Consider the following 24200-nt stretch of genomic DNA (forward strand, 5'->3'; position numbering starts at 1 on the left):
TACTTGGATGAAGCCATGGGTATTATGTCGAGATAATAAAAACATCCAGCAAAATTTGATACGAGAGCTGCAAGTGGAGGACGTCAACTCTTATATGTAAATTACATATGAATGGATGGAGAGTGTATTTCAGTATTTGCTCAGTAAAGTAGCTTCTCATATTACAAAACAAAATACTCTCTTGAGAAATGTTATACCTGCAGAAGACAGGCAACTGTGACACTGGGATTTTTTGATACAGGAGAGAGCCACTCTAGTTTACAACACATCACTCGAATATCACACTGCACATTAACCAAAATAACTCCAGAAATGTGTGAAGTGATTTATACAGCACTGAAGGAGGAATATGTAAAGATAAATAAATGTTTAATACACTATATGGGCAATAAAAACTATTTTTATATTTGAATAATTTAATTAATGGGATTAGTGTTCCAACAACTACAAATTTAATAAAAAGTATGAAACAGATGTAGCACTTTTTAACTTGTGGCTTCCAGAGTTCAAAAATAGATGAAGTAGAATGGGAAGCTAACAAAGCACTTTTTTATTTTAGAGTGTGACCACATCCTCTATTCCGGCTTGCTGAAAAGCTGAGTGGATGTTTCCAGATGTAGATGGGGATGGCTGTAGCTGTTATTGTGGACATGTCACCTGCAGCATATTCCACCTACCCATCAATACACAACTAACAGCATGCACTGTGCCCCTTGCTCACCCCTCCACCCTAGTCGAAGCAAGTTTGAGATGAAGGAACACACTAACTTTGAAGCCACATTTACAAACACATTACAAAGATGCCAGATAGCTGTAGTGACTCCAGAGCTCCAAGTGGTTTCATTTCACAGTGCAGTGAACAGAAGACAAACAACTTTTATGATCAAATCTACATCGAGGCCCTAGATTTGATGATACTTATTTGATGACAGGCGAGATTTGACGAGGTTCCCTATTAAACTGTCAAATTTCTTTGACATATCAACTTTGACAAAGAAATAAGACAGTGTATTACTGGCCTAAGGAAAGTGATCTGTGGTATATCTAAGTCTTTTCATTTGTTATGGACAGTGGCAGTACTTGACACTTTCTGATGCCCTTTTCTACCTGTGAATCACCTGCTTCTTCTCAATTTGACAGGAGCTTTTATTACCATTTGAATTTTGTGGGCAGCTTACTCATCAACTTCTATCTTTTCAGTGACTTAAATTCTGCTTATTTTTATACAAAACAAAGATTTACTTTTTTTCAAACAAGAGTTTTAATTAACACTGCAGTCATCACATTGTGAAGACATCCTGTTTCCCATACTGGTTCCCTATTTTTTAATTACATTTTAAGATTATTTCCTCATTTACTACTTGCAATTTAACTTTTGTTTGGTACTACAGAAGGAGCAACCTAGGCGGCTACAAAAATATTTGACCCGTTTCTCAGAACATTGCATCTGATGACACTTAACACAAACATTTAAAAACACTCTGAGATCATTACTGCTCAAGAACAAGCCCCCTAAACCTAAGCAGAATGTAAATAATGTAGGAGTGACCAAACAGAGACCTCCCTCCACACACACACACGCACACACGCACACACGCACACACACACACACACACACACACACACACACACACAGAGGAGTGAGGAGTTGGGTCGGCTGACTGACAACTTGGAGGGAGATGGCAGGTGTACAAAATAGGAATGTGGCAGAAAGAAACAGCAGGTTCAAAGGATAGGAATGCGACACACCAGTGCCAGTCACGGTGAGTTCAGGTGTAGTGCACAATGATGATGATGTGATAGACTGGATTGAGACAGGGTGACACTTCCAAGGAAAAATAGACTATAGAGTAGAGGGAGTGGGTGGAGTACAAGTGAAGGTTGGGGCCCAGGCCAGGGTGGAGGTGGTTGTGGGGGCAGGAGGTTAGCGGAGATTGAAGCCAGGAGGAATACGGGAATGAAGTATAACCTAAATCTAGATAGCCGGATGTGGGTTTGAACCATCATCCTCCTGAATGCGAGTTCAGTGTACTGGCTAATGTGCCTCCTCGCTCGATGATTGATAATGGAAACAAGACTTAAGAAAAATCAAGACATGTTCACATGATTTATCAACATAGAAGAAGTGTTTTACAACAAAGTGGAACAAGATATTTGAAATTCTGAGAAAAATATGGCTTGGCTGTGGGGAAAGATGTGTCATATTCAATACATACAAGAATCAACCAAGAACAACACAAATGGTAGACCATGATTAAGAAGGGTTCAAGACAGAAATTCAGTCTTTTGTCTCTATTATTCAACCTACATGTTAAAGAAATAATGATGGAAATAAGAGACAGGTTCAAGAATTGGATTAAAATTCAGGATGAAACGGTATTTAAGATAAAATTCATCGAGATATTGCTATTCTCAGTGAAAGTGAAACAGAATTATGGGGCCTATTCAATCGAATGAACAGTCTAATGGGTACAGAAGATAGTTATGGGTAAACCAAAGAAATAATGAGGAGTAGCAGAAATGAGAATAGTGAAAAACTTCACATCTAAATTGGTGACCACAAAGTAGATGAAGTGAAGGAATTCTGCTACACTGGAAGAAAAAGTACACATGACAGACTAAGCAAGGAGGACATAAAAAGCAGAGTGGTGTAGGCAAAGAAGGAATCCCTGAGGAGAGGAAAAAAAAGTACTAGTATCAAACATAGGACTTAATTTTAGGGAGAAAAATGTGAGAATGTACTTTTGGAGCATTACTTTGTATGACAGTGAATTGCAGAGTGTTGGAAAACTGGAAAAGAATAGCACTGAAGTATTTGGAATGTGGTGCTACAGAAGGATATTGAACATTGGACGAAATGAGGAAGTCCTCCAGAGAAACAATGGAGAAACAAAGAAGGAAGATTAGAAGTTGACATCCCATTGACAGAGAGGCCATTAGAGATGTAGAACAAGCTTGGATTGAGAAAGGATGAGGAAGGAAATCAGTTGTGTCCTTTACACAGGAGCCATCTCCACATTTGCCTTAAGAAATTTTGGGAAATCATGAAAAACCTAAATCTGGATGGTCAGATGGGTATCTGAACCTTCAACCTTCCTAATATGAGTCCGTCATGTTAACCACTGTGCCACCTCATTCTGTCATCAGCAATGAAAGAATCATACGAAAAACACTGACAAGAAGGGACCAGGTGACAGGAAATCTGTTACAATATCAGGGAATAACTAACTACAACTTCCACAGCACTACATGGAACTTAAGAGGGTAAAACTGTAGGGGAAGACAGAGATTGGAATACAACCAACAAATAACTGACGACGTTGGGTGCAGGTGCAACTCTAAAATGACATGGTTGGCACAGGAGAGGATTTCATTGTGGGCCTTATCAACTCAGTTGGATTATTATTTACTTATTTATCATATGGAAATATGTACACAAAACTACAAAACTGCTTCATGTCAGCAGCTCTCCAGCATTAAATAGCATAAATGACAACAGCTATATGTGGATATTAAGGTATTTTATGCATTTTATCACACCACTCATCACTGTTAGGCAACCTTCGAAAAGACGCTTGTAGGCATGTGCGGGACATGTTGTTGTTACATGAGCAACTGTCTATCATTCTGCACTGCAGTCACATGATGGTGATGAAAGTTTGCCCCCAATAGTGGAGTGTGTGTGTGCACATCTTCCATGGCCCATTCAGATGTGGTTCAGGATAGTACAAACTGTCTGAGGTTGCTCAAATCCAGGGGGTTTCTTATGCATGCAGGGCAGTTTCAGGCATTGTGGAGGACAGTTTTGTTGCGAGCAGCGTTCCTGTTCCTCAGTGGTATTGAATTTAATTTCTGTGAGAGTCCTGACAGTGATAACAATGGGCTGTCTTGATCTTAGTCTTTATCACTCTGCTGGGAATACATGGTTCAATTATGGAAGGTCAGTTTTATCAGCAATTTTTTGGTATTCACAATGAAACATGCTCTTCCACCTGGTATCAGGAGATGGACTGTGGCTCAAGATAGACAACCAGTACGTGGGAGTAAATCACATTCACCCACATAATGTGCATGGTTTCACTTTGTTGCACATCTACCTTTTTATGTGTGGACTATTAAGCCAGAAAGGCATACAGTACTCTGCTGCTGAGCATATGAATTCAAGCACTCATCCTTGAAGAGTACCAGTCAGATGACTGACACCTAAAAATAAAACTTTTTACAAAAGATTCATTCGGGTAGCTAGTTGGTTGGTGGCCATGCTCACGTACAATGCATTACAGAAATTGCGGCGGAGACAGTACATGACATGGCTACTTTCACAACTGGTCCTTCCTGCACATAGTTCAGTTGCTCCAGTCCAGAATGATACTGAGTGATGAAGATGCTCCTCTGCAGCTGTTTCTGGGGGATTGTGGGATGCTTAGGGTTTGTGAGGTTATGGCGAGGGAGATCCATCTGTGGACTAGGTTTGAGAGATAGTGCCTGTCTGGCAATGCCTTAATGAGTGAGCATAGTGGGTGAAAGAATTCCTGTCACTGCAGATGAGGGATGCACAGGTGGCCAGACTACTTGGGAGCGGATTTTTTTTTTTAATTTTTTTTTAATTTACTTTTTTATTTGTGTGTGTGTGTGTGTGTGTGTGTGTGTGTGTGTGTGTGTGTGTGTGTGGAAGGAATGACAGCTATCAAAATGCAGGTACTGTTGATCAATAGATGGGTTGACATAGGCAGAGATAGAGAGGATTTTGGTCCTATGCCCATATCATGAAGGTATCTTTAATGAATCTAAACCAGACAAGGTGTTTGGGGTTTTGGGTGCCTACTGAGGGTCCCTCTTGATGGCCCATAAAGAGATTGGCATAGGAGGGTAATATGTGGATGTCCACGGCTGTGGTGTAGATTGGTTGGAACCAGTAACACTGCTATTGACAACATTTTTATAGATTCACTGAGACCACAAAGTCACAGTGTAATTTAATATTTAACGGCTTCTCAGCCCTTGATAGTCAACTGCTGACATTCGACATCAGAGAGCATGACAAAAATAACTGCTAAACTACAAGGCTAATAAATGAAAAATTAACTGTGAAATTCATGAAGTATTTGTGAAATGCAAACTGGAAAAATGTGCACAAGATCCCTGGGTGTACAAACAACTTAAGAGAATGTAGCCGGGTGACATCTTCGACAACCCCAATATTTCGATTGGTGAATATCTGGTCTTTTCAAGCCACAAATGTAATGAGGGAGTGCTGTGCACAGAAATTTAAAACTTCAATATGGGGACACATGCAGAAAGACAACACAGACACTGCAAACAATTAGTGCCACCATACAACCGAAGATGACCAACAGCGTTAGTGGTAACAAATATTAATTACCAATGGATGAGCAAGCAGAATTAGCTCTGTCCCTCTGTTGTTTGATCAGGGAGAGAGCAGGATTCTAAGCAGAATTAAAGCAAAAACTTCTCTCTCTGTTTATATGGTAATTTTCTAATTTAATCTCAACTGCATCATTAATGACAATATCCCAATTGCTGGAAATGCACACTAAAATCTCTGTATTGTTATATTCCAAAAGATGATCAGTGCCAAGGTAAAGTTTAGCAATAGCAGACTTAAAACTTTCTGGCAGATTGAAACTGTGTGCTGAAGAGCAAGTGCTCTAAAACACTTGGCCACGAAAGGCGAAGTTTCCAAGTTTGAGTCTCATTCTAGCATATAGTTTTAATCAGCGAGAAAGTTTCATGTCAGAGCACACTCTGCTATACATTGGAAAAGTTTAACAGCCGATTTGTTAGGTATTGGAAGTCTATGCGACACTTATGATTATCACATGTCCTCCATGGACTTGATGAACAGACCAATGTATGACACACTACAATTGCAAGGGATACGGTAAACACCCACCTTACGCAACTTTAGATCATCCTTTACACACACACTAATCTTCAATGGTGGGCAAAAAACACACTTCACACTGTGTTCTTGTAGAATATGTCCAATCCTATGCAAAATGCTAACTGTTCAAGGCAAAAATGCCTTGGACTTAAGTGCCACCTTGTTATTTTCAACACTCTGCTGATCCATGATTGGTCAATAATGCAACACACCTGCTCTGTCTTTCAGTATAAGAGCAAAAGGTGATTTCGAGGTGCACTAACTCAGCTTATAAACGTTCAAGGTCTGAGATGATGTGGGTTCTATGAACCAATGTATGAAGCACTCCTTCATGGTGGAAGATAACAACTATCAGCCTGAACATACAAATCACTGTGAGTTGGCTTCCTATAAATGACACATATCATTTACTGTGTGTGTGTGTGTGTGTGTGTGTGTGTGTGTGTGTGTGTGTTATCTTTCTACTTATGCACCACATAATGAGATTTTTAATTTCCTTGTAAAGTTCTCTCTCCCTACATTTGTGCCTTGAAAATATGCTTCTGTTGAAATATTGGTGTTCGTTGGAGATGTCACCAGGCTACATTCCCATAATGTGTCTGAATATTTCGTATGTTGGGAGAAACTAAAGTTTCACCCCCTGGTGTAAATGAAAAATGTAATGTATTCTGCATCTTAGTCATTGGCTTCTTTCAAAACTGTTTTCCTGTGAAATTAACTGGTGGAAGCAAATAAATGAACCTAAACCCTGAATTACAAATGGGATCAGAATATCATCCACAACTAAGAGTAACTTCCTCTTCGCTTCAAGGGGCACAGATGATGAAAGGGTTAAATCACAGTACAAACTGTGCCATCAGAGCATCAAAACATGTGTACAATCAAGATAAAAGGACGGAACATGGTAAAAAATGAGATGAAACATACAAATCAAGAAACTGAAGACATTTCTGCAATCATTAATAATGGACTAATCAAATATAATCCTAAAATTGCACAAAAAAGTTTGACAAAACTGAATTTCATCCAACATCTCTAAAAGAAGTTCTTGATGTTATTTTCTTTTCTTTAAAAAAAAAAAGTGTTCAAGTACTCTGATGAAAGCAGTAGTAACATAATGAAATGTTGTTCAGCTAACCTTAGTAACATACTGATTTATTGTGAATGACTCTTTTTGCAGTTATACTTCCCACAGTGACTCAAACAGGCTACCGTCAAACCATTTCACAAGAAACGAGAAGATACATTAGAATTACCAACACATTTCTTTACTGCCCTTCTTTTCCAAAATTTTTAAGAAGATAATTTACTCTGTACACACTAAGTGCAGAAAAACATACTCAGCAGCAAACAACTGTGATTTCAAAAAGTATTGTCAACGGAACAGGCTATACTTACCTTGACAGATGATAAACTAGAATCAATAGATCAGAAACTGCTGCCATTGGAAATATTTTCTGAGCTGGCTAAAGATTTTGATAGTGGAACCTTACTAACCTAATGCAAAGTAAAATATTTCAGAACATTTAGGCACAGCATGTTTATTGTTTTTATCCCATCTGAATGACAAAAAACAATTTATTTCAGCTCCATGTGAGCCACATGATGACAGGCACTCAGAATATTAAACAATCAGGCATGTTCAATTTTGGGTCTTTTGTTATTTCTGACATAAAAAAGGATGTACAATAAAGAAATTACATGAATGAAATGGAAAATGGCAGATGTGATGTACATGTAAAAACACATGATTACAATTTCAGTAAATCTGGATGATTCATTCAACAGAAAAAGCTTCTCAAATAATGTGTTGTTCTATCCCTGGGCCTCATAGTTACTTGATTAGGAATTGACTGCAGAGTTGTTGGATGTTCGCAAGAGGGATACTGTGCCAAATTCTGCCCAACTGGATCATTAGATCATCAAAATCCCAAGATGGTTGGCAGGTCCTGCCCATAATGCTCCAAACATTCTCAACTGGGGAGAAATCCAGGGACCTTGCTGGCCAAGGTGAGGTTTGACAAGCCTGAACCCCTCGCCACGTGCGGGCAGGTATTATCTTGCTGAAATGTAAGTCTAGCATGGTTTGTCATGAGGGGCAACAAAGGAGGGCATAGAATATTGTCAATGTATTGCTGTGCTGAAAGGGTGCCTTAGATTACAATCAAAGGGGTCTTGCTATGAAATGAAATGGCACCCCAGGCCATTACTCCTGGTAGTCGGCCATATGGCAGGCAACAGTCAGCTTGGTACCCAACATTGTCCAGGGCATCTCTACATGCATTTTCACTGATCATTGGGGCTAATTTCAAAGCGGTACTCACCAATGAAAACAATTTTATTTCAGTTAATGAGGTTCCAGGCTAAAGATATGTCTAGAGACACACTGGACAGCAGTGGGAACCAACCTGACTGGCACCCGCAATATGGTCTGACAATCTGGAGTGATGGTCTGGGGTGCCATTTCATTTCATAGCAAGAGCCCTTTGGTTGTCATCCACAGCATACTTTCAGCACAGCAGTATGTTGACAACATCATATGCCCCATTTTGTTGCCCTTCATGGCAACGTGCTTACATTGCAGAAGGACAATGCACAGTCACACACAGTGGGAGTATTTACTATTTGTCTTTGTGCTTATGAAACTCTACCTTTGCCAGGAAGGTCAGCAGATCTCTCCCCAGTTGAGAATGTTTGGAGCATTATGGGCAGGACCCTCCAACCATTTCAGGGTTTTAAAGATCTAACATGCCAATTGGACAGAATTTGGCACGATATTCCTCATAAGGACATTCAACAACGATGCCAAGCCGAATAACTGCTTGCATAAGGGCCAGAGGTGGACCAATGCACCACTGACATCCTCAATTTGTGAAGCTCTTTCAGTTGAATACACAATCCCATTTTTCTGAAATCATAATCATTTGTTTTTCTTGTCATGTACATCACATCTACCAATTTCTGTCCCATTATCATAATTCCTTCAAAGTGTGTAGTGTTGTTTTGTCTTAGAGTATAAGTAAATGATCTTCCAATTGCAGCTTCAGAAGATGCAAAATTTGTAATTTTTTCAAATGATACATGAATATGAATAAACAACAGCACCTGTCCTCTTACTGAAAAGGTAGCTAATGAAATATTAGAAAATATCAACAGATGATACAAGGCAAGTGGATTATTGCAGAATTTTGACTCAATACATACAATTCAGTACCCCTCACAGAGTCCAAAAGCTATAAACATAAGTTTCTCAATCAATCAAATACAAGCAGTAGAAAGTATTAAGCTTTATGGCTACAGATACATCACAACACTGATAGAAAAACCCACTGCCTAGAGTTAATGAAGCATCTTGGATCAGCAATGTATGCAGTGTGCATGATTACTAATGTAGACTATTTAAAAATAAACAAAGCAGTTTTCTCTGTGTGTTTCCATTCACTAATGAGTTATGGAGTCATTTTCTGTGGAAACTGAGGTTATTTTCAGAATACAGGAGTGTGTTACAAGAATTATAATTGGTGTAAATTCAAGAACATCCTGCAGCGACCTATTCAAAAATCTAGGTATTTTGCCAACTATCCAAAAAGATGTGCACAAATTAAAGGAGCTAATAGAGGAGTTGAAGTACAACAACTTTTGAATAGGAACTTATAGCTTTGAAAGTAATCCAGGGAAAAAGTTCAATCAATGCACACACTTCTTAAGTTCAGCAAAGATAATGTACTGTTTACTCAACAGTGTTGTACATTACAGAGGATGTTCAACATAGTGACCACCACATTCTGTATAGTTATAACATCTTTGCAGAGAACAAGAAGTATGTCTTCATTGGAAAGTGCTGCACCACCACCCCTCACACTCACACTCACACACACACACACACACACACAAAAGGGAAGGTCATGTCAGGAAAGTGAGGTTATCCCGCATCATGCAACTGGACCTTCCCTTCCAGCTCAACACTTGATACATGGAGCACCAGGTATATCATGTACTTGCACAGAAAAATGAGCATGTGTTCCATATAGTCACTTCCAACTGTATGTACACAGAAAGCACACATTACTATTCCACAGTTGTAGTATTTTGACTCCTCTATCTGGTCCTTGAATTTGTGGCAACTTTTGACATTAGAACCAAGAACAAACTCTACAAAGATCTCAAGGGAGTTAACATTAGAACAGAAAGAAGTCAGATGCATAGGTACACATGTATTCAATGACTTACCAGAGCAGATTAAATGTTATGTAGATGATGAAGTGGAGTTTACAACTGAATTAAAGAATTTTCTACTGGGCAACCTATTTTACTCCACTTTGAACAATATCTTCACAGAAGCTCTTATGTTTAATGTTTTGGCTAAGGTATAATTAGAATTAGCACTGTATACAGTAATGTCATGTCATTTCACTCTTTTGTGCTGGAATAAAAATAAATGTACATGCCTGACTTCTTTCCACATCCCGAAGACCATTCTCCCTGGGATCCATGAAATATTACTATTGTAATGTAAATTGCACATACGTAATTCTCAATCGTATGTCAATTAAAATAAGCATCTCTTGTATTGACACTCTTTGTTTCTTGATGGCCATCTGAACACTGAGCCATGTATGCACTGGGAAAATGTATTATATTGGGAAATAATTTGACACATTTCATATAAAAAGAATGTTAAAGCTATCTTAAAACATATATTACATGTTTATGTGAGTTTAGGGAAAAAAGAAAAAAATTAGAAGTAGAGTATTAAAACTCATATCTTCCTTCTGGGGGGGGGGGGGGGGGGGAATGTTTCTTAGAAGAAGCAATGGAAGAGTTTTTGTCAAATATGATACTGCTACGCCTTTGTTGTTCAGAAGTATGATGCAACGTTCCTTTGGGCAGCCTTGCATGTCTAAAGGAACATTGCATCATATTTCTGAACAATACAGGCACTGCAACATTGTATATAGGCATTGCAGCGATTACAGTCATTATGAAACACATGAAATGTATCCACAGTTGCAAATATGGTCAACCATCAGCTATATACCGGTATGACAATGAAGATTTGTGCCACACTGGGACTTGAACCCGGATTTCCCACTTACTGTGAGCAGTCGCCTTACTCTTGATGACATATGGAAGTTTGGGTCTGACCCTGAGTTGTGTTCAGATAGTCTAATGGTAAGGTGAACACTCACAATAAGCAGGAAATCCAGGTTCGAGTCCCAATCTGGCACAAATTTTCATTGTTGTGATTCAATTTCAACTAATGGTTGTCCATATTCACAATTACGAATACATTTCATGTATCCATTAAATGACAATGTTTGTACAGGGTACAGGATCTACAAAGGGAAACCACGTATCAGAGTGATAAAGGAACTCCCATACCTAGGTACTGGTTTAGCTGTACATCAAAGAATGATCAATCATTTAACAGGTTTTACTTCGCCTGATGGTAGGACCTCAACATGCACCTACAGTGAACTTTCATACACTTAAAAATGACACTAACAAGGAAAACCCAGAAGTACCTTAACACTACTGGAGCACTCTAGAAGAAACACTGGACAAGATCCCACAACACCATACCACCTTGCTTATGGATGATTTCAAAGCAAAAGTTGCCAAAGAATGAAAATATCAGAGAATAGTTGGCTACTATCCCTCTCACAAGAGGACCAACAGGAATGCACAGCACCTTATAGACTTTTGTGAGAAGTATAACATGGTGCTAACATCAACCGCTTTTCAAACACCTACCCAAGAAGTCCAAGACCTGGAAGAGTCCAAATCTCTGTTGGGTGTAGCTGTAGATAGGAGGTACCACAGGGAGACACAGTTTGTCCATGTGCTCAGAGGAGCTAACCTAGACACTTTGACCATTACCTCTCCCTGGTAAAGACCAATCTACAACCACTGAGCAAATCACCTAACATCATAAAGAGCTCTAAGATGACGAAATTCAACACATTACAACTGAATGATGAGGACTGTACCTTCCATAAGGAAAAACACACAATAACAGGAGTGGTCCAACTTACAGAAAAGCTCTACTGTATGCCACACAAGCAACCACCCCTGCCTCATCCAACAAAGGCAAGTATCCCTGGTGAAACACAGACTCCGACCAGGATATAGAGAAAAGGCACAGAGCCTGGATCAAGTGAAAGAAAGATCCAAACCACCAGGTTTTTTTTAACACAAAGAAAGTGAACACCATCTGTAATTCCAAGAGAAACTACACCACATCTCTGATACAACAAGAAGAGGAGGTCTTAAAGAACAATAACACAGGAGACATCCATTGGGGGGACAAACTGGAGAACACATGGTACACAGCCTCTGTTTGCACACCTGATGGGAAGTTTCAGTTAGACAATAAAGACTGAAGAAACACTGGACAAGATCCCACAACACCACACCACCTTGCTTATGAAGTTAGCAACCAACTTGATGAATATCAGGCCAACTTTCAAGCTAGTAGATCTTGCACAGAGCAAATACAAAATGTCCAGACCATCTTTAATACCAGAGTCACAGCAGACATACCTGGGTAGCCATCCAGTGGGATCTTCAAAAGGCACATGATTTGATAGGTAGGCAGACCTTGATCTCCTCCCTATGAGAAGTTGGGCTACATGAGAAGAACAGCACATTAAACAAGACCCTTCTGAGGAACATCACCTCCACAGTAAGCTCTCTGAGAGTTTCACCATTCAAACAGGAGTTAGACAAGGTGATGACCTCTCATGCATACTTTTCAAAAGTGTACTGAAGAAGAATATCAGGGAATGGACTTGCACACTACCATCGGGAACTGGAATGAAGATTGGATACAACAGCCGGCTGCGGTGGCCGTGCGGTTCTAGGAGCGTCAGTCCGGAACCGCGTGACTGCTACGGTCGCAGGTTCTAATCCTGCCTCGGGCATGGGTGTGTGTGATGTCCTTAGGTTAGTTAGGTTTAAGTGGTTCTAAGTTCTAGGGGACTGATGACCTCAGATGTTAAGTCCCATAGTGCTCAGAGCCATTTGAACCATTTTTTGGATACAACAAGAATAACCTCAATGTACTCTGCCTCACAATATAAATGAGGCTACTCACCAACTACAGAGGCTCTGCAACATTGCAGCTATGACCAGTTTGAAGGTCAGTATACAACGAACTGAGTAAATTAGTAACATCACAGGAGCCCCATCTGCAATTCCACTAGAGGGCAACACATTCTCTAAGCCTCCGCAGTGAAATATTTAGGAGAGTGGGTTTCACCAAATGAGTATATGCCAGACGTGACAAATTGGAGAGGGTCTACCACTCCTGCAAGAGTATTTACGTCTCCAAGTACCTTTCCAAGAACCCTAAACTCAAACATTACAACTCAGCAGAAAGGCCCTTGTACTGCATGCCTCTGAATGCTTCCTGATGACCAGCAAGGGCCCACTTAGGAAACTAGAGCTCAAGGAACATAAAATCCTAAGGAGACTACTAGAACCAACAAGAGAAGAGGATGGCAACTACTAGATCAAACACAATAGTGAGCTGTACTATCTCTATGAAAACATAATCACATCTATGAGGAGAAGATGACTGGCCTTCTAAGGACGTTTGACCCACATGAACCCCTGTAGACTCACAAATAGAATCTTCACCATGACAGGTAGTAGGAAAGCCTCTAAGAACAAACGGATTACTACAGTGAAATCAGACCTGGAGCAACTTGAAATTCCATTAGAAACCATACAGGGCCAGTTGAAATTCTGGCAAATCATTCTACAAGGGATATTCCCATTGTCTCTTACCAGCAAAACGAGCACAGGAACCAGCAGACTAAAGTGGACAGAGGAGAAGAAGCTTGCTCGCAGTCAGAAAATGAAAGCTTTCTGGGCGAAGAAGAAACAGAAGACCCATGTAAAGCATCAAAGCAAGCCTTGTGGTCCTAAGCAGGCATAAACAAAAAGAAAAAGAAGATCAGTGTTTGTAATACTTTATGAGTGTAAAGTAACATGCATTAACAGGTACAGATTACAGTAGCAATTTTCTTTAACACGAGTTGGGAAAAGTTGTTCACGTCTAATATGGACAATTATAACTAAAACTGATACAATGTGTGAACTTACTTCTCCTGTAAACAATAAATCAGAAATACATCATTTATAATAAACTGAATATATAATTAAATGAGTGTTACATCTGCTGTAAACAATAAATCAGAAATACATAATTTATAATAAATTGAGTATATAATTAAATGACTGTTACAAAGATGTGGAAAACATTTACCTTTATGTAAAATCTGTAGATCCTTATTCCTAGATAATCCTCTCCTTCAACATCTTCTTTTCGCGCGTTGAATTTTTTTCCCTTGTAGATGTACTCTCCACAAGTAACACACCTTTTAATAAAACAAATGACAGAAGATAAATATGATAAACTAAAATTTTTCTTTGTAAAAAAAAAATCATAAACTAAAATTTTTCTTTGTAAAAAAAAAATCAAATTTCTCACACTGATCTTCCAATGAAAACCCTTGTAATTTTTTGTTGTTGTGGCCTTACACAGAAATTTTGTGGTGAAATTGGAACTTTGTAGTGGCTAACAAATTTATAGCTCTACTGCTGATCATGTGAGTTAACAACAATAACCAATTCATATTCCACATAATCTGACATTGCAGGTCAGTTAATCAAAGCATCTTCTTTCCAGGCAGGCATACACAGGAACCTACACAACATGAAAACCCCACCACATAAGCTATATGGGTTACCAAAACTCTACAAAGATGGTGTACCATTGAGGCTGATTGTAAGTGCTCTTGGTTCATCGATGTAAAAAGTAGCTAAAAACTTGGCCAATCTGCTTCATAAATATGTGGGAAAGACTGACACATACAGAAAGGAATAAGGAAATTTCATTGAAAAAATGAAGAAACTATGACTTTGCCCAAACGACTTCCTGGTCAACTTTGATGTTGATTCTTTGTTTACCAATGTGCCACTCAATAACTTTCTAGTGCACATTGCTTCCATTTTTCCACAGGACATCATCAAACTGTTTCATACAAGTTTTATCAAGTGCTACTTCATGTTGAATGGTGATTTCTACAAATGGCTAGAAGACATTGCCACAGGTAGTCCAATTAGTCCAGTGGTTGTCAATTTCTTCCTGAAGCCTTTTGAAAGACAGATGCTGTACTTGACACCTTGCAAAGCTAAGATGTAGTCCAGGTACGTTGAGACACCTTTATTGTGGGCAACCCTAGTGAGGAACATCTAGGTGACTTCCTAAGACATCTGACAAAGTCTCCATGAAAACATTAAATGTACTATGGAGGTAGAAAAGGATCAACATCTATCCTTTCCAGATGTGCTGGTTACAAGGAATGGTGACAATCCAGGACAAAACATGCATTGGAAATCAACACACATGTACAAACTTTCAAATCATTTTCTGCAGAAAAGAGATATGATTAACACACTTGTAGCTGCAGCACCTCGGTTCCGAAATGAAACACTTAGAATGCATTCTGAGGAACAATGGGCACTCCACCAGTTATATACAAAGTGTCACAAAACCTAACATCTGGCAAAATGGCAAGTCAGGAGATGAAATGGAGATATTGCCATAAATTCCCAGGAAGACAGAATTGGTTGTATATTGCACAAACACAAGGAAATTATTAAACAAACTGATCAAAAAAATCAGTTTGTGTTGAAAAGGATAAACTTGTGTACTATGTGAATCAGGAGGAACGGGAAAAATCTATGTTGGAATGACTGGATGCTCCATCAATACCAGGATAATCAAACACAAACAGTACTGAAGGCTGTGGCAGAGCATGTGGTGTGTAAAATGAACCAAGGAATAAAATTTATTGCCACACATGTGCTTACTGTGGAGGAGAGCTACCATTTCCATTTGTTCAGAGAGCTGTCAAAATTTCAAAATTTATAAGAATGCAATGGTGCCTGCAGAAATTTTGATTCCACTGAAATGTGCTATACCACCTGCCAGCTTTGAACAGTGGTGCAAGCTATGTTGTGTTATGTGAAGTATTTGGAATGTATTGTTTTTGGAGATGGCGATTTGTCATCCGTAGTGGCCCTCTCTAGCACTGAATATCTTAGTTTATTAGTTCGATGGGAGTGATGTTGGTGAGGCATTGGACTTAATGCTCAATGTTAACGTTACTCAGTGTTTTGAAAATTTGTTTTTATTGGCTTGCCAGTGAGTTATTTTAACATCATTAGCTGGCTACTCTTTTGTTTTCGGTCTTCGAATTTTCAGTTCAACATGTTGTTAAAAGTTGGAAATTTTGTGGTTAAAGACTTTACAGCACAATTTATGAGTCACATGTTAGTCACCACTAGGCCTATGGGTGATGATACGGCAACTACAATTAAATTTATCCAGTCATATGGCCTTATGATACAATGTGTGAAGTGGCAACAGTGCACGGAACTATTGAAACTGACCACAGTTGCTGAGTCTTGAACCAGGAATGAGTATCTGAAGCAGATTATAGATTCATTGCAGGTGGTATGGATAGGCAGTCTTAGAAAGTACTTTTGAACACTTTTTCCAAAAACAATCTTTATCAGCTAGCTTGACAGTCCACATACTACGGAAATAGGTTGACCTTATCAGTGGCGTCAGTATACAGACAGTGATTGGTGACCATGCCGTCATAATAGTGTTGATGGTTAGTGAAGTTAATAAATCCATCAAGAAGGCCATGAAAGTATTTTTATTGAAAAGAAAAGATAAGCATGTTGTTAGCATCCCACTTAGTTACTGAATGGGCACAATTTAGTTCAAGGTTTATGGACATAGAGAATTATGGGAAAAGTTTAAAAAGACTGTAAAAGCTGCACTGTGGAGAATTCTGTGGCAAGTAGTAGATTAAAGATGGAAAAACTCTACTGTGGTTTAATAAAAAATTCCGGAATTCCTGCAGTGGCAGAGACTGTTGCACTCTCGGTTTAAAAGAGAATGCACAAACGATGAGTGGAAAATGTTGGTAGATATTTGTGTGCCTTAAAAATATTGATAAGCAAACATACAACAACCATCACTGTCATACCTTAGCAGAAGATCTTGCTGAGAACCAGAAAAAATTGTGGTCCTACATAAAAATCGCCAACCGAGTCAAAGGCTTCTACGCGGTCATTTGTTGATCAGTCAGGTGTGGCAACAGAAGTCAGCAAAATGAATTAAATTTCACGATTAAGAAATCTGCCACACATGATTGTTATGGATTTTCATACAGTCTACCATATGAAGAACATAGCAACAGGCATCCCTGTCTTAGAGAAACAACTCAAATAGTTCAAAACAAATAAGTCGCCACATCCGGATGGAATACCAGTTCGGTTTTACAGAGAGTACTATATGGCATTGGCGTAGCTTGTATATATAACAAATCTCTCACCCAGCACAAAGTCTCAAGTGATTTGAAAAAAACACAGGTGACTGATGTGTTCAAGATGAGTAAAAGAACTGACACCCAAAATTACAGATCAATATCCTTAACATTGGTTTGCTGCAGAATTTTTGAATGTATTCTGTATTTGAATTTAATAAATTTCCTTGAAAAAAAAGAAACTGCTGTCCGCAAATCAGCACATATTTTGAAAGCATTGCCCATGAAATTTAGCTTGTCCTTTTCTCAAACATGATATCCTGTGAACCATGGATGAAGGGCAACAGGCAGATTCCATATTCCTACATTTCCAGAAAGCATTTGACATGGCACCCCATTTCAGATTGTTAACAAATGTGTGACCATGCAGAATAACTTCCCAGATATTGAGTAGCTCAAAGACTTCTTAAATAATACAACCTAGTGTTCATCAGAGACAAGAGCACTATAAGGAGTGCCCCAGGGAAGTGTGATATGACCGCTCTTATTCTCTATTTACTCATGCGTAAATGAGCTGATAGACAGGGTGGGCATCAATCTGTGGCTTTTTTTTCGATAATGCTGTGATGTGTGAGAAGGTGGTGTCACTTGAGTGACAGTAGGAGGATACAAGATGACTTATTTCCAGTTGCTGTAACAAATGGTAGCTAGCTCTAAAAGTTGAAAAACCTAAGTTAGTGCAGACAAGCAGGAAAAACAATTCCACAATGTTCTAATACAGCATTAGTAAATATCTAGGTGTAACATTGCAAAGTGATATAAAATGAAAGAATCACATAAGGAGGGTAGCAGGGAAGGCGAATGGTTGAATTCTGCTTTCTGGGGGAATTTAGGGAAGTATAGATCATCTGTAAAGCAAATCATGAACAAAACACTAGTGTGACCTATTCTTGAGTGCTACTCGAGTGTTTGGAATTCACCCCAAGTAATATTAAAGGGGCTGCTAGACATGTTACCAATAGGTTCGATCAACATGTGAGTATTATGGAGACTCTTTGTGAAGTGAAATAGGAATCTCTGGAGGGAAGACCACATTTCAAAAACTTTGAGAAATGGCATTTGAAGCTGGCTGAAGGATGATTCTGCTGCCGTCAACACACAGTTCACATAAGCCCTACGAATATAAGAGAAATTAGAGCTCATACATAGGTATACAGACAGTCACTTTTCTCTTGCCCTATTTGCGAGTGGAATAGGATGGGGAATGACTAATAGTGGCACATGGTACCTTCTGTCAGGCACTACATGGTAGCCATGGTAGCTTGCAGAGTATGTATGTAGATTAAGTACATATGGGTTTCATTAATGGTTGTTATTTTGTGTGTGTGTGTGTGTGTGTGTGTGTGTGTGTGTGTGTGTGTGTGTGTGTGTGTGTGCGCATGTGTGAAATTTTCTTTGAGATCAAAATTGATGAAGTAAATTTTTTATGAACAGTCAGATGGGTTGTTAGCTACAGTTCAGATTTATTAGCTGATACTGGTGGGGAAATGTGGAGTGTGTTATAGTTATTTTGGTGAAGTTGGTTTTTGATAATAATTAGATGTGTGAGCTATGGATTGTTGATAATGTGGGTTTCAGCTGAGCTACGCAGTTAACATGAAGGTTTTGATACTGGCTTTTGGAGCAATTTTTTAATTACCAGTCTTTGGAGTGATATCTGTGGTATCATGGGCTGTTTGTTTTGCTATGTACATCTTGTTATGAATGTTCTTACTTTGTTTGACCCTGCACAAACCCCTAACTTCCATGGTCATCCCATGAGACTGATATTCCTATTTGAAAGAACTGGATTATAGGTTATACTGTGATGTCGTTTATTATTGCGTGACATGATAGTTACCATAGCGTGTAAGAACAAACAACCGTGCTGATGACGTCAAGGGTCTAGGCTGCTGGGTGGTATCAGACATCTTATTATTCCTGAAATTCTTTCAAGGTGTGGCAAAATTTTTAAAATTGACAGTTTTGATAAAACTGAGTGTGTTTATCTGAACATGTGGTGTGCCCCAATAACTAAATATGACAATAAGGATAGAAAATGTTTCCTACTTCAAATGACAACTAGTTATCCAAGTAGAATTTGAAGGTTGATGGCTTTGATACCTAAATGATAAGCTCATTTTGACAGTATATGCAAAGTAAATCTTTTTGTTACTAACATGAATATGAATGCCACCTTTTTGATTCAATAACCAGAAATTACAGCCTCAAATGATTACATCCACGATGTCCAATGGGTTATGAAATAAAGCTACATATGAAATATTCACAAAAAATTTGTTAAAATGCTCGTACTATAAAGCAGGAACAGAAAATTAAAGATCTCCTATAAAAAAAGTCAGAGCAATTAAGCAAATCATGTTCGAGGTCAACAAAAATAACCAACCAAAATTGAGAAATTAATGCTTCTAGAAGTGGAGAAACTGGGAATAAACCTTACAATAGGTTAATATAACTAGGTTAATTCAACTGTGAAATTTTTTTGACAGAGCACTGAAGGACCTAAGTCGAAACAAGGCCCAGGAGTAGACAACATTCCATTAGAACTACTGATAGCCTTGGTAGAGCCAGTCCTGACAAAATGCTATCATCTGGTGAGCAAGATGTATGAGACAGGCAAAACACCCCCAGACTTCAAGAAGAATATAATAATTCCAATCCCAAAGAAAGCAGGTGTTGACAGATGTGAAAATTACCGAACTATCAGTTTAATAAGTCACGGCTGCAAAATACTAATGCGAATTCTTAACAGACGAATGGAAAAACTGGTAGAAGCTCACCTCAGGGAAGATCAGTTTGGATTCCGTAGAAATATAGGAACACGTGAGGCAACACTGACCCAACGACTTATCTTAGAAGATAGATTAAGGAAAAGCAAATCTGCATTTTTAGCATTTAGAGAAAGCTTTTGACATTGTTGACTGGAATACTCTCTTTAAAATTCTGAAGGTGGCAGGGGTAAAATGCAGGGAGTGAAAGGCTATTTACAATTTGTACAGAAACCAGTTGGCAGTTATAAGAGTCAGTTGAGGGGTATGAAAGGAAAGCAGCGGTTGGGAAGAGAGTGAGACAGGGTCGTAGCCTATCCCCAATGTTAGTCAATCTGTATACTGAGCAAGCAGTAAAAGAAACAAAAGAAAAATTCGGGGTAGGTATTAAAATCCATGGAGAAGAAATAAAAACTTTGAGGTTTGCTGATGACAATGTAATTCTGTCAGAGACAGCAAAGGAGCTGGAAGAGCAGTTGAACGGAATGGGCAGTGGAGGATATAAGATGAACATCAACAAAAGCAAAAGGAAGATAATGGAATGTAGTCAAATTAAATCGGGTGATGCTGAGGGAATTAGATTAGGAAATGAGGAACTTAAAGTAGTAATATGAGTTTTGCTATCTGGGGGGGCAAAATAACTGATGATGGTCTAAGTAGAGAGGACACAAAATGTATACTGGCAATGACAAAGAAGGTGTTTCTGAAGAAGACAAGTTTGTTAACACAGAGTATAGATTTAAGTGCACAAAGTCACTTCTTAAAACATTTGTATGGAGCGTAGCCATGTAGGCCTATGGAAGTGGACGATAAATAGTTTAGACAAGAGGAAAATAGAAGCTTTCGAGATGTGGTGCTACAGAAAAATGCTGAAGATTAGATGGGTAGATCACATAACTAATGAGGAGGTACTGAACAGAATTGGGCAGAAGAGAAATTTGTTGCACAACTTGACTAGAAGAAGGGATCGGTTGGAAGGACATGTTCTGAGGCATCAAGGGATCACCAACTTAGTACTGGAGAGCAACGTGGAGGGCAAAAATCATAGAGGGAGACCAAGAGATGAATACACTAAGCAGATTCACAAGGATGTAGGTTGCAGTAGGTACTGGGAGATGATGAAGATTGCACAGCATAGAGTAGCATGGAGAGCCGCATCAAACCAGTCTCTGGACTGAAGACCATAGCAACACCAACAAATTCAACTATGTTGGCATCTACTACACTTTGTTCTTTCACAAAACTTCACATCTGATCACATTATTACTTTTATTCCATTACTTTCATGTTTTCTATTTTTTAATGTTGACTGGCACAGCTAAGTTAACCAGAATGTGTTTTGAAAGCTTTATTTTTTTAGTTGATCGTGTAAAGTGTAGCCTAAGGCCTGTATATGGTTAGTTAAATGTGGGAAATATTGCAAAATCACATTCAAATTGGCCTTTGGTATTGACATTCAACAGCTGAATCAATGCAATCTTCATCTGAGGTTTGTAACATTACTGTGCAGCTTTTACAACTGGACTGCAGAGATCATTGGACTATAGGTGGCACTGGGCTGCACCCAACACAGCTTGAGAAGGTATCATCAATTCATGGAAACAACAATTCTGTAATGTGTAGTTTAGTAGAGTAGCACATAATCATTACCAGAAATTCACAAAAATATTTTAACAAATACAAATCCCATATCCAGATTCCAGGAGGGGGCACGGGCCCCTTCTTTACTCCACAACTGGATGCCTATGTAAGCATGACAATATTCTTAACAAGAAAGCAGAAAACCTCGAGAGAAACAGATCCTGGATTCCCGTCCTACGGTGAATGATCGTTGCAGGTAACAGAGGGAGAACTAATGGTACAGATCTGGGAAAGTCTCAAAGACACTGGGGCAGAAAGTACATGCGAGAACTGGGTTTGACTCTAGTCTGCCACAAGCAATGGAGTGTGAATCTTAGGTAATCCCAGTCACTTGTGTTGGATGAAGTCAGCAAAATCATTACACAAATGTCCGCCGAAAACTCTGAGAAAAAAGCAAACAGTCAACACATCAATTTAACACATTGTTAACTATACTCTGATTAAAATTACTTTGTGCTTGACAGATTGCATTGCACTGTTGCTGATGCATTGCCAGCCACACTTAACAAGGTGCCACACCTACCCACAAAACAGGAAACACAGCAAGCACTTGGTGCTTGAGAAAGGACTAAGACTGACTGGTGGCTCGCACCTACCACTCAATTCACTGAAACATCAATCAGAAAGCAATTTTAACTGGAGTATACTAGCTACCATCACCTGCCAGGATCGGTTATAGGAGTAGTGGTTGAGGAGACACAACTAACTGATGCAGTGTGACACAATTATATTGATTACATTATTCTTATTGACTTGCATTTACTGGAAATTAGGGATGGGTGAATACTGAAGATAACTAAGTTTAACATCCTGATACTGGTGCTAATGTTATTAGAGATGAAGCATAAGCTCACACTGAATAAGGGTAGGAAACAAAATGGGTGTTCATTTTCAAAGAAACCATTCAATAAACAATTTTATTAATTTACAGAAAACGCACAAAACCTACATCTGAAGGGCTAGGTAGGGATTTGCAACCCACAACTTTCGAATGTGAGCATAATGCCTTAACCACTATACAGTTCGCTTGACCTGCATGGGCTGAATAATTCTAGCTTTGACGTGTGTCATACAACCTCCAAACACTGACAGACTAAACCCAACTGTCCACAGCAGTGTTTTTTAAATATGAGATTGGAAGACAACTCGAATTTCCTGTAGACTAGGAATAGATGTGGAATACTGTTTTGCTGACCTCTAGAGCACTTTCTCACTAACATTTTCTCAGATTGCTCAAAAATGACTTGCCATTCACAGAACGAAAACTGGTAGCACAAGGCCTCGCAGTTTTTTCCCGTCGTGAAATCTCTTCTCTATTCCATTAGTCACAATATTTCCTTCAGTTGTTACATGGTATGTCACTCATTCCAACATAAACTGAGATAAGGTAGTGATAGAGCTTCGCCTCATGAGAGAATTTACTGACAGTACTTGGATGTTATAACAGACTATTCATGTTCATGTAAGCGGACGAAAACTATACAATGAAAATCGTCGAAGAATGAATAGACACATAATATCATACTTAGATAAATGGCTTACTAAACAAGACTGAACAGACATCAACACACTGAGAAGTCATTATAACTTATGATATGGTTTCTCACCTCATATTAAATGGAGCCATAAGTCTCACAGTGTATTGACGATTTTTTGGCATCTTCATCCTCGGGATTTTCGACGGATCGAAATCCGGAGGATAATATTTCTGAAAAGTCAAATTACATATCAGTGAACTCATGGCTGGTCAACAATTTAATTTGTCATTAGACGAATATACAATTTTACAACAAATCGTTCACTACGGATACCTACATTTAACACTTTTCTTTCCGACATTTTCGCTTGTGTTGCTTAGTTAAAACCCAATATACTGTTTACAAACAGAAGCACAGTAACAACACTCTCATCAACATAAACAACACAGCAAAGTTCCTCGGCGCGGAAGACACGTTTGCCAAACCAAAGATGAAAATAGTGAGCTAGTAACCTCGCTAAGCACTTTGTGAAGCATGGTGTGAAGTGTATCAGTTTGTTAAACTGGGATTGAAGTCCTATTTTGTTAAGAATGTAGTACCAATCGATGTACCAGTAGTATTAGTAGTTGTTCATCTCTGGATCATTTTTCCATTGAAATTGTACGTGTCAGGGTGCTGAGATGAACAATTCAAATAGTGTCGGTATAAAGATATTATATAAACAAATTTGAACAGTTCACCGTGATAACGATATATGATTTGAATATACAGGACACTATGTTCGTTAAGTAAGAAATACGAAAGATAAGACATAATGTTCCCATTTGTGCTAACGTGACCTCTTAGAATTATGGTTTCATAACTTTATTCAGTTGTTACGTATTCTAGTGGAAATCATCAACAGTAAAGAACGAATGATAGTTCTGACAGCTGTCAAATTAATTAAACAAAGTATATCCTGCAGCTGCCGACGAACCTCTGTCCAGAATAACTTGAC

General features: G+C 38.7%; 1 protein-coding gene across 1 annotated transcript in view; it reads right to left on the minus strand.

Annotated features, from left to right (window-relative positions):
• LOC124606666 (splicing factor YJU2) overlaps positions 1-23673 on the minus strand; it is a 63138-nt gene extending 39465 nt beyond the window's left edge. The window contains exons 1-3 of the mRNA XM_047138678.1: positions 23541-23673; positions 23333-23433; positions 14178-14289 (exon numbers count right to left, since the gene is read on the minus strand). Of these exons, the coding sequence (XP_046994634.1) occupies positions 14178-14289; positions 23333-23433; positions 23541-23564 (237 nt within the window). The 5' untranslated portion in view covers positions 23565-23673. The remainder of the gene's footprint in view (positions 1-14177; positions 14290-23332; positions 23434-23540) is intronic.
• Positions 23674-24200: the final 527 nt, after the last annotated feature.

The sequence above is a fragment of the Schistocerca americana genome, chromosome 3 (genome assembly GCF_021461395.2).
Source record: "Schistocerca americana isolate TAMUIC-IGC-003095 chromosome 3, iqSchAmer2.1, whole genome shotgun sequence".
In the NCBI taxonomy this organism is placed as follows: Eukaryota; Metazoa; Arthropoda; class Insecta; order Orthoptera; family Acrididae; genus Schistocerca; species Schistocerca americana.